The following is a 14,267-nucleotide window of genomic DNA, read 5'->3' on the forward strand; positions in this document are numbered from 1 at the left end:
AAGGGCTGGTTTACTTGGCTCCCAACTTCAATTTTTCCATGCAACTTGAGAGTTAACTGCAGCTGTCTGAGGAAAGGATCAGTTTATTAGCTTTCCATTTTGTGTGGTACTTGCTCTGCTGATCTTCTTTCGTGATGATGGATTGTCCTTGATGACATTCCTGGCCTATTCTGCATGCTTTCAACCTAGCTTTCCTGGAATATGGCATTTGCTAGCACCCTAGTTATCTAGAGAACTACTTTACATGGGTAAGGAGCATTTTGAAGTTTTATGTGACTTGAAACTTGGGTGCTACTCTTGTAACATCGAATGTCCACATGTATTGTAACATCTTGTACTTTGCTTTTAAGGATGAAGTATGGGTTGGGAGTCTACCTATTTAACTGAAGGGTCAGCTGTGAGAAGGAATGGCATGTCCAGCCTATAGTCAATTAGATAGTTGACTACAGAGGATTTTCAGCTGTATTAAGGCTTTAGTCAATGTTATAGTTGACTACAAGATTGGCTACTACAAGCAGGTGAACAACTCAGGTAAGCAGCTTACTTTGAGGCAATTTTGAGGGCTCTTAAATAGAAGGAGACTTGAGTACCTCTTGGATATATCGTTTAGCATCATGAAAGGATACCAATGGTATAAAATTCATCAAGTTTGGTTAAGATTCGTTGAAGCTAGACTAATGGCTAAGTTAGGATATTAAGAGACTAATTAAGCAAATTAGAGGAATGTCATCTCTCTAGCTTACTCTCCAGAATTCTGGAAGATAAGGAGAATGTCAGAGATGAATGGAGAGCATTCTAGATGGTCTCCCCATTGTTTAAACAGGTGTTGACATGTCAAAGGAAGAGAGTTGCACCACAAGGCAACCATGTGGCAGCAAGGAGAAGTGCCCACCATTTAGTTGCCTCAGCAGCTTGAAGTGCCTATAAAATATGCCTCACTCATCTCATTATCCAACACAAGAATTTTTAGGCTCTCACATGAGGAATGAAAGAAAGGTCAGGATAAAAGAAAGGAAGAGGAAAAAAGGAAGGTTGCTAGGGAAGCAAGGAGTTGAGAAAGAAGGGCTGAGTTCTTGATCTACATTGGCTAAGGTAAGGTGCATAATCTGTGCACGAAATGTTTGGCAGCAGATAGCATAATCTTCATAGTGATTGTATTTGTTGATGTGGACATATGAATATGCTGGTATGCTGTGTATTGTTCTGTAAAGAAGTAATAAAGGAATGATGATGCTTATTGTTCTATGTTGCCAGGGATGAGCCTACGATACCCTTTTGGAACAATGTTGGTCAAGGTGAGCCTTCAAACCCCTTAGGCTGTAAGAAAGAGGTTGCCAATATGGGCATGGGTATGAAACTATGGTGCATCTGAGAACAAACAATGTGTTAGAAAGAGAGCTGCCATCATGTTGTGTGTGCTTGTGCATTGATTATGTGTTTGCATGCCATATATACCCATAGTTGAACTCATGCAATATGCATATCACCATTTCAGTGCAAGGAATATTGTTGGCAAAGACTTGGGAGCTACCACAATATGTTGAATAGACTTTTGTTATAAGTTTGCATCGAGATTAGCCTGTTAAAGAATCAGTGGAGCAATCTCAAGCGGCAGTCAGTCAGTTAGAGTTTCCTAACGTTAACTTCTTGTTTGAGGGGTATAATAGTTATTTTCATATCTTTATATGTTTCCTTGTATTGTCTGCCCCTATCATTTATAAATAGAGGGCAGGGGTAGTCGTTGGAGTGATGATGTGAACGAGTGCATGTGTTGAGAGAAAAGTCTAGAGAAGATAGCCTTTGTAATCTCAGGTTTTTGTTGTACTCGTGAGGTACTTCCATTGTACTGATTGTTCAAGATTGATTAATAAGATTGCTCTCAGGGGAGAATTCAAGGCTAGATGTAGGATCATCTAACACATAGATGATTTGAACCAGGATAATTTCTGGTGTTCTTCGTGTGTTTTGTTTCCTATACTTTATTCGTTAAATTCTTTATTGTGTTCTGTGATTGTATCGAATTAATCCTCGTGTGTGTGATTTTATTCGGCCAAATCTGAGTGCATTGTAGTGCTCCCAATACAACAAATTGGTATCAAAGCATGGGTATTCATCAAGAAAAGCCAAGATTCTTAGTCTAGAGACAACCAAGTCGCGGTAATGGCTTCAACTGCATCTGTCATAAGATATGATATAGAGAAGTTCGATGGGCAGAACGACTTTGGCCTATGGAAGATGAAGATGAGGGCCTTGTTAGGGAATTTTGGACTGGAAGAAGCACTCGAAGGAGAGTCCAAAATGTCAGCCACGTATTCCACAGAAAAGAAGAAGGAAATAGGTAAGAAAGCCTTTAACACTCTAATTCTAAGCCTAGGTGATAACGTGCTAGGAGAAGTCTCCAAAATGAAGACTGCAGCAGAATTATGGTTGAAATTAAAGAGTCTTTATATGACTAAGTCTTTGTCAAGTAGGCTGTACTTGAAGGCTTAAATTCTTTACATTTAAGATGAATGAAGGGCAGAAATTACAAGATCACATAGATGAATTTAATAAATTGTGTCTAAATCTTGAAAACATAGAAGTCAAATATGATGATGAAGATAAAGCCCTAGTATTGCTGCATTCTTTACCAAAATCCTATGAGACTTTTGTGGATATTCTGAAACATGGTAGAGATACCGTTACACTTGATGATGTAATAGGAGCTTTAAACTCCAAAGAGTTACAGAAAAAGGTGGAAGGCAAGAACATTGCTGGAGATGTTCTTGCGGTAAAATTAAGGCCTGATAGGAGAGACCCTAGAGGCAGAAATAGATCTAGATCAAGATCTAGGAATGGCAGGAAAATAATTAAGTGTTACCACTGCCATGAAGGACATATTAAAAAGAATTTCCCTAAGAGAAAGAAGGAATTTCAAGGAAAAGGTAATCCTGAAATTACAACTTCTATATGTGAATTTGACTATGATAGTGCAGATGCCTTAGTTACATCTGATAAGGCAGATAAAGAGGATTGGATCATGGATTTGGGTTGTTCCTTTCATATGACACCACGTAGGGATTGGTTTCTAAATTTTAGGGACATTGGTGGCGGTAAGGTATTGTTAGGAAATAACCGAGAATGTAAAATTATGGGAAATGGAGACATTAAAATTAAAATGCATGATGGAACCATTAGAACATTGACTTCTGTGAGATATGTTCCAGATTTGGAAAGAAACCTAATTTCACTTGGTAAGTTGGATAAGAATGGCTACTCTTATAAAGGAGATGGTGGAGTTCTTAAGGTAACTAGAGGCTCACTCATATGCATGAAGGCAGTCCTTCATAATGGAATTTATGTGCTGCAAGTCTCCACATTATGTGGTGATGCAACAATAGGTGAAAATAAGACCTATGAACATACTAGACTATGGCATTTTAAGATGACACATATCAGTGAGCAAGGACTTAAAGAACTGTCCAAGCAAGGGATTTTAGGTGCTAGGAGTGTTACAGAACTAGATAAATGTGAATCATGTATTTTTGGTAAATCTGTAAAAGTTAAATTCCCTAAGAAAGCAATCCATTCCACTTAGGCCCCTTTAGAATACATTCATTTGGATTTATGGGGCCCTACACAGACCTTATCCCATCGAGGTGCTAGGTATTTTCTATCTATTATTGATGATTTCTCTAGAATGGTTTGAGTTTATGTATTAAAAGCAAACGGCTACACTTTTGAAGCTTTTAAAACCTGGAAAACCGTGATAAAAAATTAGAAAGGTATGAAAATTAAGATCATTAGAACTGATAATGGTCTGGAGTTTTATAATAGGGAATTTACCTAATTGTGTAATGAAAATGGTATCCTTACACTTAACAGCCCCAGGAAACCCTAAACAGTATGGCTTAGCTGAAAGGATGAACAGAACCTACTTGAGAGGGTAAGATGCTTGCTATTTCATGCTAGTTTACCTAAAGCATTTTTGGGTGAAGCTGTAGCTACTACAACTTATGTGATAAATAGATCCCCATCAGCTGCCATAGGTTTTAAAACCCCTTATGAAATATGGACTGGTTATAAGCCGAGCCTAGACCATTTGAAAGTGTTTGGATGTTTAGCCTATGCCCATGTGAAACAAGAAAAATTAGAACCTAGAGCTAAGAAATGTCTGTTTATTGGTTATCCTTCAGGGGTAAAAAGGATATAAGTTGTGGAACCTGGAATTAGGAATGCCAAGGACAATGGTAAGTAGGGATGTTACTTTTAATGAGAGTACCAGTATAAAAGACATTAAGATAGATGACCCAAAGGATGGGAAGGACAAATCTAAGGTTGTGGAAGTAGAACAGCAAGATGAATCTCATGATAATGTCTTTGATAGCCCTTATGATCAGGAAACTGGTCAACAAGAAGAGAGTGAAGGTACACAGTTAGCCTGACCTTGGGAGATAAAATGTAGCGATGGATAGACAAAGGAGAATCAGCAGACCTCCTGTTAGGTATGGATTCTCGGATTTAGTATCATATGCACTGTCAAGTGTAATGGAGATTTCAAGAGAAGAGCCTCTCTCTTATGAAGAGGTAGTTTGTTCAAAAGACTCCAAGAAATGGCTTGCTGCCATGGAATCGGAAATGGAATCACTAAGGAAGAATGAAACTTGGACCTTGGTAGATAGACCCTTAGGTCAAAGAATAGTAGGCTGTAAATGGTTGTTCAAAATTAAAGAAAGGGCTGGAAATAATCAGAAACCTAGGTACAAAGCTAGGTTAGTGGCAAGAGGGTTTACCCATGCCTGGAATAGATTTTAATGAAGTTTTTTCATCTGTAGTGAGACATACTTCCATTAGAGTCTTGCTTGCCATTACAGCCCACTTAAACCTAAGCCTAGAGCAAATAGATGTAATCATTACTTTCTTGCATGGTGAATTAGAAGAGGATATTCTAATGGAACAGCCTAAAGGATTTGAATCTAGGGGTAAAAGGGAGCAGGTATGCTTGCTGAAAAAATCTCTCTATGGATTAAAGCAATCCCCTAGACAGTAGTATAAGAAATTCGATACATTCACGTTAAACCAAGGGTTCAAAAGAAGTTCATTTGACTGCTGTGTTTATTTTAGGCATATTTTTCCTCAGATCTCTATATATCTTCTCCTTTATGTTAATGACATGCTGATTGCAAGCCAATCAGATGAGGACATTCAGAAATTAAAGCTGAAGTTGAAATCAACTTTTGAAATGAAGGAGAGGCTAAGAAGATTTTAGGCATAGAAATTTCTAGAAATAGACAACAAAGAAAGCTCCTGCTATCTCAAAAGTCCTATCTTGAAAAGCTTATTAGAAAATTTCATATGCTTGATGTAAAGGAAGTGAATATTCCTTTTGCTCAGCATTTTAAGCTATCTCATGAGCAATCCCCAATAGAGGAAGAGAGCATTAAGGAAATGAGCAAAATTCCCTATTCAAGTGCAGTAGGAAGCCTTATGTATTGTATGGCATGCACAAGGCTAGATTTAGACCATGCTATGAGTGTGACAAACAGGTTTATGGCTGATTCGAGAAATTATCATTGGACTGCTATAAAGTGGACATTTAGATATCTAAAAGGAACCATCAATTTATGGTGGAGCAGGCTTAGAAGAAGGGCCAGACATTCTAGGATTCACTAATGCTGATTATGCAGTAGATCTAGATAAAATGAAGTCATCCACAAGGTATGTTTTCAAGTTATGGAACTTAACCATTAGCTGGAAAATTAATTTGCAATCTGTGGTGGGCCTTTCAACCACAGAGGCAGAATATATAGCAGTGACAGAAGCTATTAAAGAGGCCCTATGTCTGAAAGGTTTAGCTAGTGAATTGATAGGGAAAGATGTTAAGGCTACCCTAATGTGTGATAGTCAAAGTGTTATATACTTAGCTAAATATCAAACCCACCATGAGATAACCAAACATATAGATGTTAGGTATCATTTTATTAGAGAAGTTTTTGAAAAGAAAGAAATTAATCTAATTAAGGCTGCAGGGGATTACCAAAGCAATTCCTATATCCAAATTGCATCATTGTTTAAGGCTCCTACTGGTATTGTTTTGTGAACGATCAGGTATGAATGCAGGTTCTAAGGAGAGCAAATCGTGGAAATCAAGCTCGCGAAATACTCATGCAAATGGTGAAGATTTGTTATAAGTTTGCTTCGAGTTTAGCCTGTTAAAGACTTAGTGGAGTCTAGTCAATCTCAAGCGACAATTAGTTAGTTAGAGTTTCCTAATGTTAACTTTCTATTTGAGGGGTATAATAGGTATTGTCATATCTTTATATGTTTCCTTGTATTGTCTGCCTCTATCATTTATAAATAGAGGACAGGGGTATTCGTTGGAGTGATGATGTGAACGAGTGCATATGTTGAGAGAAAAGTCTAGAGAAGATAGCCTTTGTAATCTCAGGTCTCTGTTGTACTCGTGAGGGACTTCCGTTATACTGATTGTTCAAGATTGATTAGTAAGATTGCTCAAGATTGATTAGTAAGATTGCTCTCGGGGGAAAATTCAAGGCTAGATGTAGGATCATCTAACTCATAGATGATTTGAACCAAGATAATTGCTGGTGTTCTTCGTGCGGTTTGTTTCCTTTACTTTATCATTTAAATTCTTTTTGTATTTTGTGATTGTGTCGGATCAATCTAGGTGTGTGTGTGATTCTATTCGGCCAAATCCGATTGCATTGCAGTGCTCCCAATACAACAACTTTCTTTATGCAAAAATCATATGCTAAATCTTGTAGCTAGTTGGATACCCATCGTGTTGTAGTCCCTTCCATAATGTTGTAGATTTGAATACATTTAGGTTTCTACTTGCTTTGGTCTTAAAATTGTAACATCATGGGTCCTCACCAAAAAGTGTTAGCTAAAGGTGACTGGTGGGTTCATAGGATCGAGTAATATTACTTAAGACCCATCTAGTAAACTACCTAACGTGGGATTGGGTCGTCCCCGTTCCTCCAACACCCCCCCCCCCCCCAAACAAATCTTGTTGTCCGCATTAGGGTAGAAATCCACGTCTCTATTTGACTCAAGTCAGTCTCAAGCACTTTCCTAACTTGCATCAACTTGGTCCTTACCCAAACATGCTAACTGAAGATGAGGGATCAAGTAATAGACATTCCTAGTAGACTATCGATGTGGGATTGGGCACAAATAAACTCCTCTCCTTTTAAGTCTTGGGGTCCTTGCTAGACTAAAAGTCTTGTATCTCAATCTAACCCAAGTTAGGCTCAAAACACTTTCCTGGCCTACATCCATTTAATATTGGTCCCAAGTTTTGCTCCGATACCACTTGTTACACCACATATCCTCGCTCAAAAGTGCTAGCTAAAGGTGACTCTTGGTTTCATGGAACCAATAATATTACCCAAGACCACCCTAGTATACTATCGATATAGGCGCTAGTTGTGACAAAAATAATCAAATTTCTACAAACTTTGGTGTTTGAACACCATGAAGAGGAGCTCATTTATGTTTCTTATTTCCAATTATTGCCATACTATGAAGAAATGTGAAGGTGTAGCAGATAGGTTATCTATTTTCCAGTCTATTTCATGTTTATCTGTTGATTATTCAATATTATGGCCCCTACTATGGTTCTTTATGAGATTAAAAGACATTATTTTCAGTTGTATTTGTAGAGTAACAATATTGATGTTACGCTGCAGGAAAGGTGTGCAGGTGCTGACACTGTATCTCTTGTTGCTCGGTTATTGCATAAATCCAAAGCTCATCTTCAATCAATGCTTCTGCAAAATAATCCAGCTATAGTTGAAGATTTCTATGCTCATTTGGTATTGTTTTTATGTGATTTCTTTTGATGAATTAAAATTTATCCCGATGGCTTGTGAATGCTGCCAAAATTATTCATACAAAATTACTGCTTGTCTTCTTTTGGGTATGGAAAATTTTATGATCTTACATGCAAAGTTCTATGCATGTGGGCATGCATCCAAACCATGCTTTAACTATGTGCTGTATGTGTTATTTCATTCCATTTAGTGGAACTTAAATTTCTAAGTTTTGTATAGTCAATGCAATTGTTCAAACAGACACTTTATAGGTACAATGTACTAGTTTTGATATTTGAATATGTAGAGGCAATTATGTGTATCTGGGAGGATTAACTTGGTCATGAATTTGTCACACTTAAATAAAGAGAGAGAAAACTTGACTGGAGATTTTAGAATATTGAATTTACTACAATATATTTACCTACTTTTTTCTTTTAATTGCAAAATGAGTTAAGCTTATCAGGAGAGAAACTATCCAATTTTTTAAGTATTATTTTCAGAAATGTGTGATGGTATTTCTTTCATTTGGTAGCAAAGTAATTACATCTCTATTATTATTCAACTGCTTCTTTATTTTTAGTCCTCATCCGTTGAAGGATGTTTCTTTGTTACCTTCTTGTTATCCTTACTGTAAATCTGTTGTAGTGAAGCTGATGGAAAAAGACTTTTTTATTTCTTGATCAGGTGAATTCTGTACCAGATCTTACTCAGCATATTCATAGAACAACTGCAAGATTACTTCTTCATATTAATGGGTAAAATTGGTGCACACTTATCCAAATTGATTAAAGTGAGAACTTAAATTCTGTTGTAAGTGTTTGGTGCACTTTTTATTGTTATGCAATTTTAACAGGTATGTTGATCGGATTGCCAATGCTAAATGGGAAGTTAAAGAGCTTGGCCTGGAGCATAATGGGTAATTTTCTAGATATAAACCTTTTAAATGTTTATTTTATAACCTGTAAGTTTGTTATTTCATCAAATGATAATACGGGCAGTCTTGCAGACCTCTGTATGTGTTAATGATGATGTGGAAAATGCTAGTTTTAGTTGAGCAACATTACGATTCAAAATATCCAGTTTCCTAGTCTCTTTTAGCATGAAAGTAGAGGAGCATGAAACTGATGCACTTATACAAGTTTTAAATATTCAAATCTCTTTTTGGCATGTATATCTCTGCATGTTAAATTTTTTATTGTATTTTTTTTGCTTAGTTCATGTTGAAGTCACGTGTCATCCAATTCAATAATGTTGATTTTCTTGCCATTCTTTTTTTTATTTTTTTTTCCTTTGGGAGTATAAGTGGCATTCTAATTTTATTTGTTTTTGGTAAACATGGTGAAGAATTTAAACCTTGAGGTATCACTGCAGAAAGAATACAATAATGCAAGATTTTCCATAATTGCTGAGACAAAAATATTCTAGACATGATCTTGTGATGCATGTTATGGTATATGTATTATATTGCATGACTTTCACCACATTGTTCGATTTCACTAAACATTAAAACTGTCAACTTCATGTGGATGATGTTATATAATTCATGGCTTTGATGATGTTAAGCAGTGACATCATTAGCTTCGGGCTAAGCAGCACAGATACGTACATGTAAGCTGAACATGTTGTCGTAAAAATTTTTAGAAAATCAGGATGATGTGATAGATATACAACAACAAAAAATAGTTTACAATGTATATAAAACACAGCAACCACCACCAGTCAGCCATCATGAATCTTAAATCCTACTAGGTGAGCTCAGCTATATGAATTCTAGACCTCTGACTAGTTCTATGCCTAGATAAAGAAAGAGGGTTGCATTAGTTAGCTGAAAATAGTTTAAAACTTGTTGAATCAAATATCATGAATTCTAGACAAATGAATTCACAATAGATATATGAAGAAAAGAAGGTGAATAAAAAGTTCTAATATCTATTTTGGAAAACTCCATCAATAAACGTGTTGAAAGTTTTGTGCTCAAGAATTCTAAAATAAAAAGTTTTGTCTGACATGACCCTTCTTAGGTCTGATCCCGCAACCCTTGTGTGACAAGTTGCTAGGGAACAAGTCCCGTTACTTTAAGTTGCAAATTATCTTCCTATTAATCAGATATTAGGCCTAGCATGGAGACCCGACCCATCAACTTTCTGTCTTAGGTCATTCAATTAAAATCCTTTCCATTATTTTGTGTTTAGCCTAAAGTTTTCTATTAATTCTGAAGATTTAATCATTTTGGATTCAAACTGTTGACTGTTCTGCACCACACTGTCAAGACAATTTAATCTGTCTGCATATGGTGGCTGGTTGACACTTAAAATGCCTGCTCTTGGTGTCTCCACATTCCCACAAGTTTGGTTGATTGTTTTCAGACTCTGACCATTTCCTCGTTTTGGTTAAAAACCGTTCTGACACTTTTATGTCAACCTGTTGACAGTTGGATGGCTAGCTCTTTTCTTTTTATTTTCACATAGACAGGTTACAGTTAATAATGAACTATTGACCGTTTTTGCCTTTAGCTGTGACTGCTGAGGCAGGCTTGTTATCCTTGGTTTTCCTTAACCTGTGAAAATTTTCTGACACACTCGTGTAACACTACTATCAATCCCAAATGACAAACTGTATCAATGACATGAAAGCTGTTTGTTTCTCAAATCCTCAAATCATGCTGTATACAGATAACATGTAGCACGTTCAACACGGTACCAAAGTGGTGCATAATGTTTTATGCAGCCATAGTCCAAAGAGGGGGGATTTTTAAGAATACATAATGTACAAGAGTAAGGTAGCATACAAATATTACCCTCTCCTGACTTCTGCAAAGCAGGGAGTTCCATGCACTGGGAATACATTTTTTGAATTTCTAATATGGATGAATATTATGCTCTATAATATCTCAGATTGGTTGTTCAAGGAAGGGGGGGACTATTAAGGACGTCACTCACAGAATCAAAGTAGGATAGTTACAATGAAGAAGTGATTATAGCTTTTTTTACACGATCTTAAAATTCCTTCTAAGCTAAAAGAAAAGTTTATTGGATATATATAAGACTAGCTTTATTATATGACATAGATATCAGGCATTCAGACAAACATGCACAACATTTGAGTGTAACTGTGACGAGGATAGTATGGACAAAAAGACAGCAACCAGATTATCTGCAATAATGTTAGAGGAGCACCTACTAAAATTAAGATGGTTTGGATTGGACATGTAAGAATAAGGCCTATAGACACACCTTTGAGGATAGTGAATGAAATGAAACTAGTTTGTAACAAAAGAGGTAGAAGAAAATCTATTAAAACTAGATGGGAAACGCTTAACATGACATAGAATAGAATGACCTTACAGGATGTAGTCATGGATAGAGATGACCGTCAAGGTAGAATCAATGTGGGGGACAGTGGACACCCTCCTAATAGGATTAAGGCTTGGTATAATGATATATATTGTCATCCTTGTGCATTGTTTACTTTGAAATTTGAGACATTGATTCTGATGTGATAGGATTCTTGATTTAATGTCTATGTTTTTATATCAGTATGAACATTTTCCCAGTTTTGAGGAAAAAAAAATAATATACCTATAACATGTGAAGTTATATTTGCTTCTCTAAAATACTGTAGTTTGGACCAAGCAAAAACAAAAAATAAAAAAGAAAGAAAATACTGTAATTGGTTCTGAGTTCTTAGAATCATTTGATGAAATAGGAATCATCTTCCTGTTCTTTCTAGCATATGCATGAAAAATATTTTCTCATGCTGACTTCTGTAAATAGGTATGTTGATTTGCTGTTGGGAGAATTTAAGCACTACAAGACAAGGCTTGCTCATGGGGGAATTCGGAAGGAGGTAATATGTTCTGTTGGTACTATAAATATGTTCATTAAGGTCATTTTCCAGGCAAAATGCCTAATTTTACATTTGCCAGTCACAGTTGCACCTACATACATATATAGTTATATTTTTCGGATTCTATATTTCTCTCTTCACCATTGATGTTCTGCAGAACCTACCCAAGTTTAGTATTTTAAGCCTAGTGTGTTCTTGTATCTATTAAATTATGCTTCATATCCAAATAACCAAAACTGTGGAAACAGCTGCTTTGAAAGAAAAGCAAGGGGAAGGCTGCCTACTAATGCAACCCACCCCCAATCCTCTCAAAGTGGGGAGCCTCATGCAAAGGGGGCGCTCTTTTTTATTCTAATCACCAAACATGAATTTGAGCTTTGTTGACCTTAAATAAACAATCTGCACTCTCAGTCAGATTTTACTTTTTATCTATAGAGCTCACGTGAGAAAAAATGAAGAAAAAGAGATGGCATGATCTAAAGAATGAAGCTTGGATATCAGATTTTATTTGCCTTTCATCAGTTCATCCATCTAGCAAACAATTATAAGTTTGTTTCACTGATCACTAACATATTTTTCGAACAATCTGACAACTTATATTTGGAGTTTCTGCACATTTAGACGGTTTGGTAATCTCTTGGTACTGGAAAAAGAATAACTTGTAATGTTCTTGGCTGCACATGATCATCAAAAATTACAGGTGTATAACACACTGAGTGTGAATCTTGTAGTGCATGCATGCGATGGTATTAACTTTAGGGTGCTGCGGGCTGAAGTATTTTAGTCAGTTAAATGTCCCTATCTATTGGAATCCCTAGAAATTTGTCCACTCAGAAATATTTTCTTTTGCATTTGTGGATTGGTTCTTTCAGTTACAAAGCTAGAAATTCTAAATTTTTTAGCCAAATGTTTTGCAGTTTCTGGATCTGATCACATGGTGTTTACCCATGACACATGACACACCCTACATACTGAGAATTTATTGACTTGAACTATATGGAAATGTTGATGATTAGAAATAGAAGATATAAATGTGATCAGCTAGCGTTCCTCTTTGAAAACTGAGAAATCACAAATTACTCCTGTTCTGCTGTGAATGGATGAATTCAGGTTCAGGACCTCCTCTTGGAATATGGAGTTGAAATTGTTGCTGAAACTCTCATCGAAGGCTTATCACGAGTGAAGAGGTGTTCTGATGAGGGTCGTGCTCTTATGTCATTAGATCTTCAGGTTCTCTTTGAACTCTCTGTCAAAACCTATGTATTGTTCTCCTTGAACTCTCTGTGGGGACCTATGTTTTTATGTCTACATGGTTAATATATTCTGTAGTATATTTATGAAGTGGATTACTCCTTTTATTGCTCTCAGGTTTTAATAAATGGCCTACAGCATTTTGTCTCCACAAATGTGAAACCAAAATTACAAACGGTTGAAACTTTCATTAAGGTAGGCATATACCTGTACATATGGTAAATTTTGAAGTTTGGAAGGAAATGACTGAAATTTTAGTAGTGGTTATGATCTGAGATTCTGTCTTGAACTCATCAATGGAATTCAATGTACTGTCACGGTGATTTACTGCCATTTTCTTCATCACACAGGCTTACTATCTTCCAGAAACTGAATATGTACACTGGGCTCGTGCTCACCCGGTAAGATTTTGCCTTATCGCTGGATGGTAAATGTCATCACATGACAACTATTTGTTTTTTACTCAGCTTGACTACTTATTATGATCAAGGAATTGAATTTTTTTCAGGAATATAGTAGAAACCAAATCATTGGGTTGATCAACCTTGTAGCAGCCATGAAGGGCTGGAAAAGAAAAACAAGGTTGGAAGTGATAGAAAAGGTGGAGGGAGCTGGACCGTAGCATGTGTTGTAAGATTTCAAGCATATATATATATATATTCCATTTTTTCCTCTTTATTTTTTTTTTTCCCACTTTTTCTGAGTTATTTAAATTAGATAGCATCTTAACCTCCCTTATCCATATAGAGAACATTACAAAGTTGTATATCTTTGTTTCTTAGTGTAAAATAGTTTCCATCCTTAGAGTGAACGCCGAATGTCATATTGGATGTGATCATAAACGATATAATGAGTTTACTTTGAGCACATGGAATTCCAGTTCCCTATTTTTCTGTCTCAAGAATACCTCTTTCATTGTATTTGTGCTCTTTTAATTCTCGTTAAAAAGATCAATAAGACGAGGCTCTGTCCATCCATCATATTTTCTCGGTTGCTGGAGCCATTTTTGATGTGAAAGTAATCATGAGCTTGCTTCTGTTCTTATCTTAATATATCTCAAATTCTGCAAACTTTGATGGATGTGGCAAGATAATCGCTAGAAGAATATTTGCTTGAGAGTTTGATGTGTTGATGCTATAATTTGTTGGTCGGCTTGAGCACTTAATTGTGTAGTTATGAGAAAAGGGCACTGCTGGTCTTGCGTTGGTGTGGCCTTATATAATATAAAGTGTGTATACCAAAATGGGCTATTGCTGGTAGTGCACTGTTCAACATCAGCAACAGGAACCATTTTTTGTCTTTGTTTCGTTCTTCTTCGTCTTCCTCTCTGCGCAGATTACATGCTGGTGGGTT

The 14,267-nt window shown here is 36.3% G+C and overlaps 1 protein-coding gene across 2 annotated transcripts in view; it reads left to right on the top strand.

Moving 5' to 3' along the window:
• Positions 1 to 13,896, top strand: part of LOC127802681 (uncharacterized) — a 69,081-nt gene extending 55,185 nt beyond the window's left edge. For both annotated transcript variants that reach the window (XM_052338640.1, XM_052338647.1), the window contains 8 exons: positions 7,692 to 7,817; positions 8,502 to 8,572; positions 8,671 to 8,733; positions 11,591 to 11,663; positions 12,774 to 12,893; positions 13,032 to 13,109; positions 13,265 to 13,315; positions 13,423 to 13,896. In XM_052338640.1, coding sequence (XP_052194600.1) covers positions 7,692 to 7,817; positions 8,502 to 8,572; positions 8,671 to 8,733; positions 11,591 to 11,663; positions 12,774 to 12,893; positions 13,032 to 13,109; positions 13,265 to 13,315; positions 13,423 to 13,536 — 696 coding nt within the window. In that variant the 3' untranslated portion in view covers positions 13,537 to 13,896. The remainder of the gene's footprint in view (positions 1 to 7,691; positions 7,818 to 8,501; positions 8,573 to 8,670; positions 8,734 to 11,590; positions 11,664 to 12,773; positions 12,894 to 13,031; positions 13,110 to 13,264; positions 13,316 to 13,422) is intronic.
• The last annotated feature ends 371 nt before the right edge of the window (positions 13,897 to 14,267 follow it).

The sequence above is a fragment of the Diospyros lotus genome, chromosome 1 (assembly GCF_014633365.1).
Source record: "Diospyros lotus cultivar Yz01 chromosome 1, ASM1463336v1, whole genome shotgun sequence".
NCBI lineage: Eukaryota > Viridiplantae > Streptophyta > Magnoliopsida > Ericales > Ebenaceae > Diospyros > Diospyros lotus.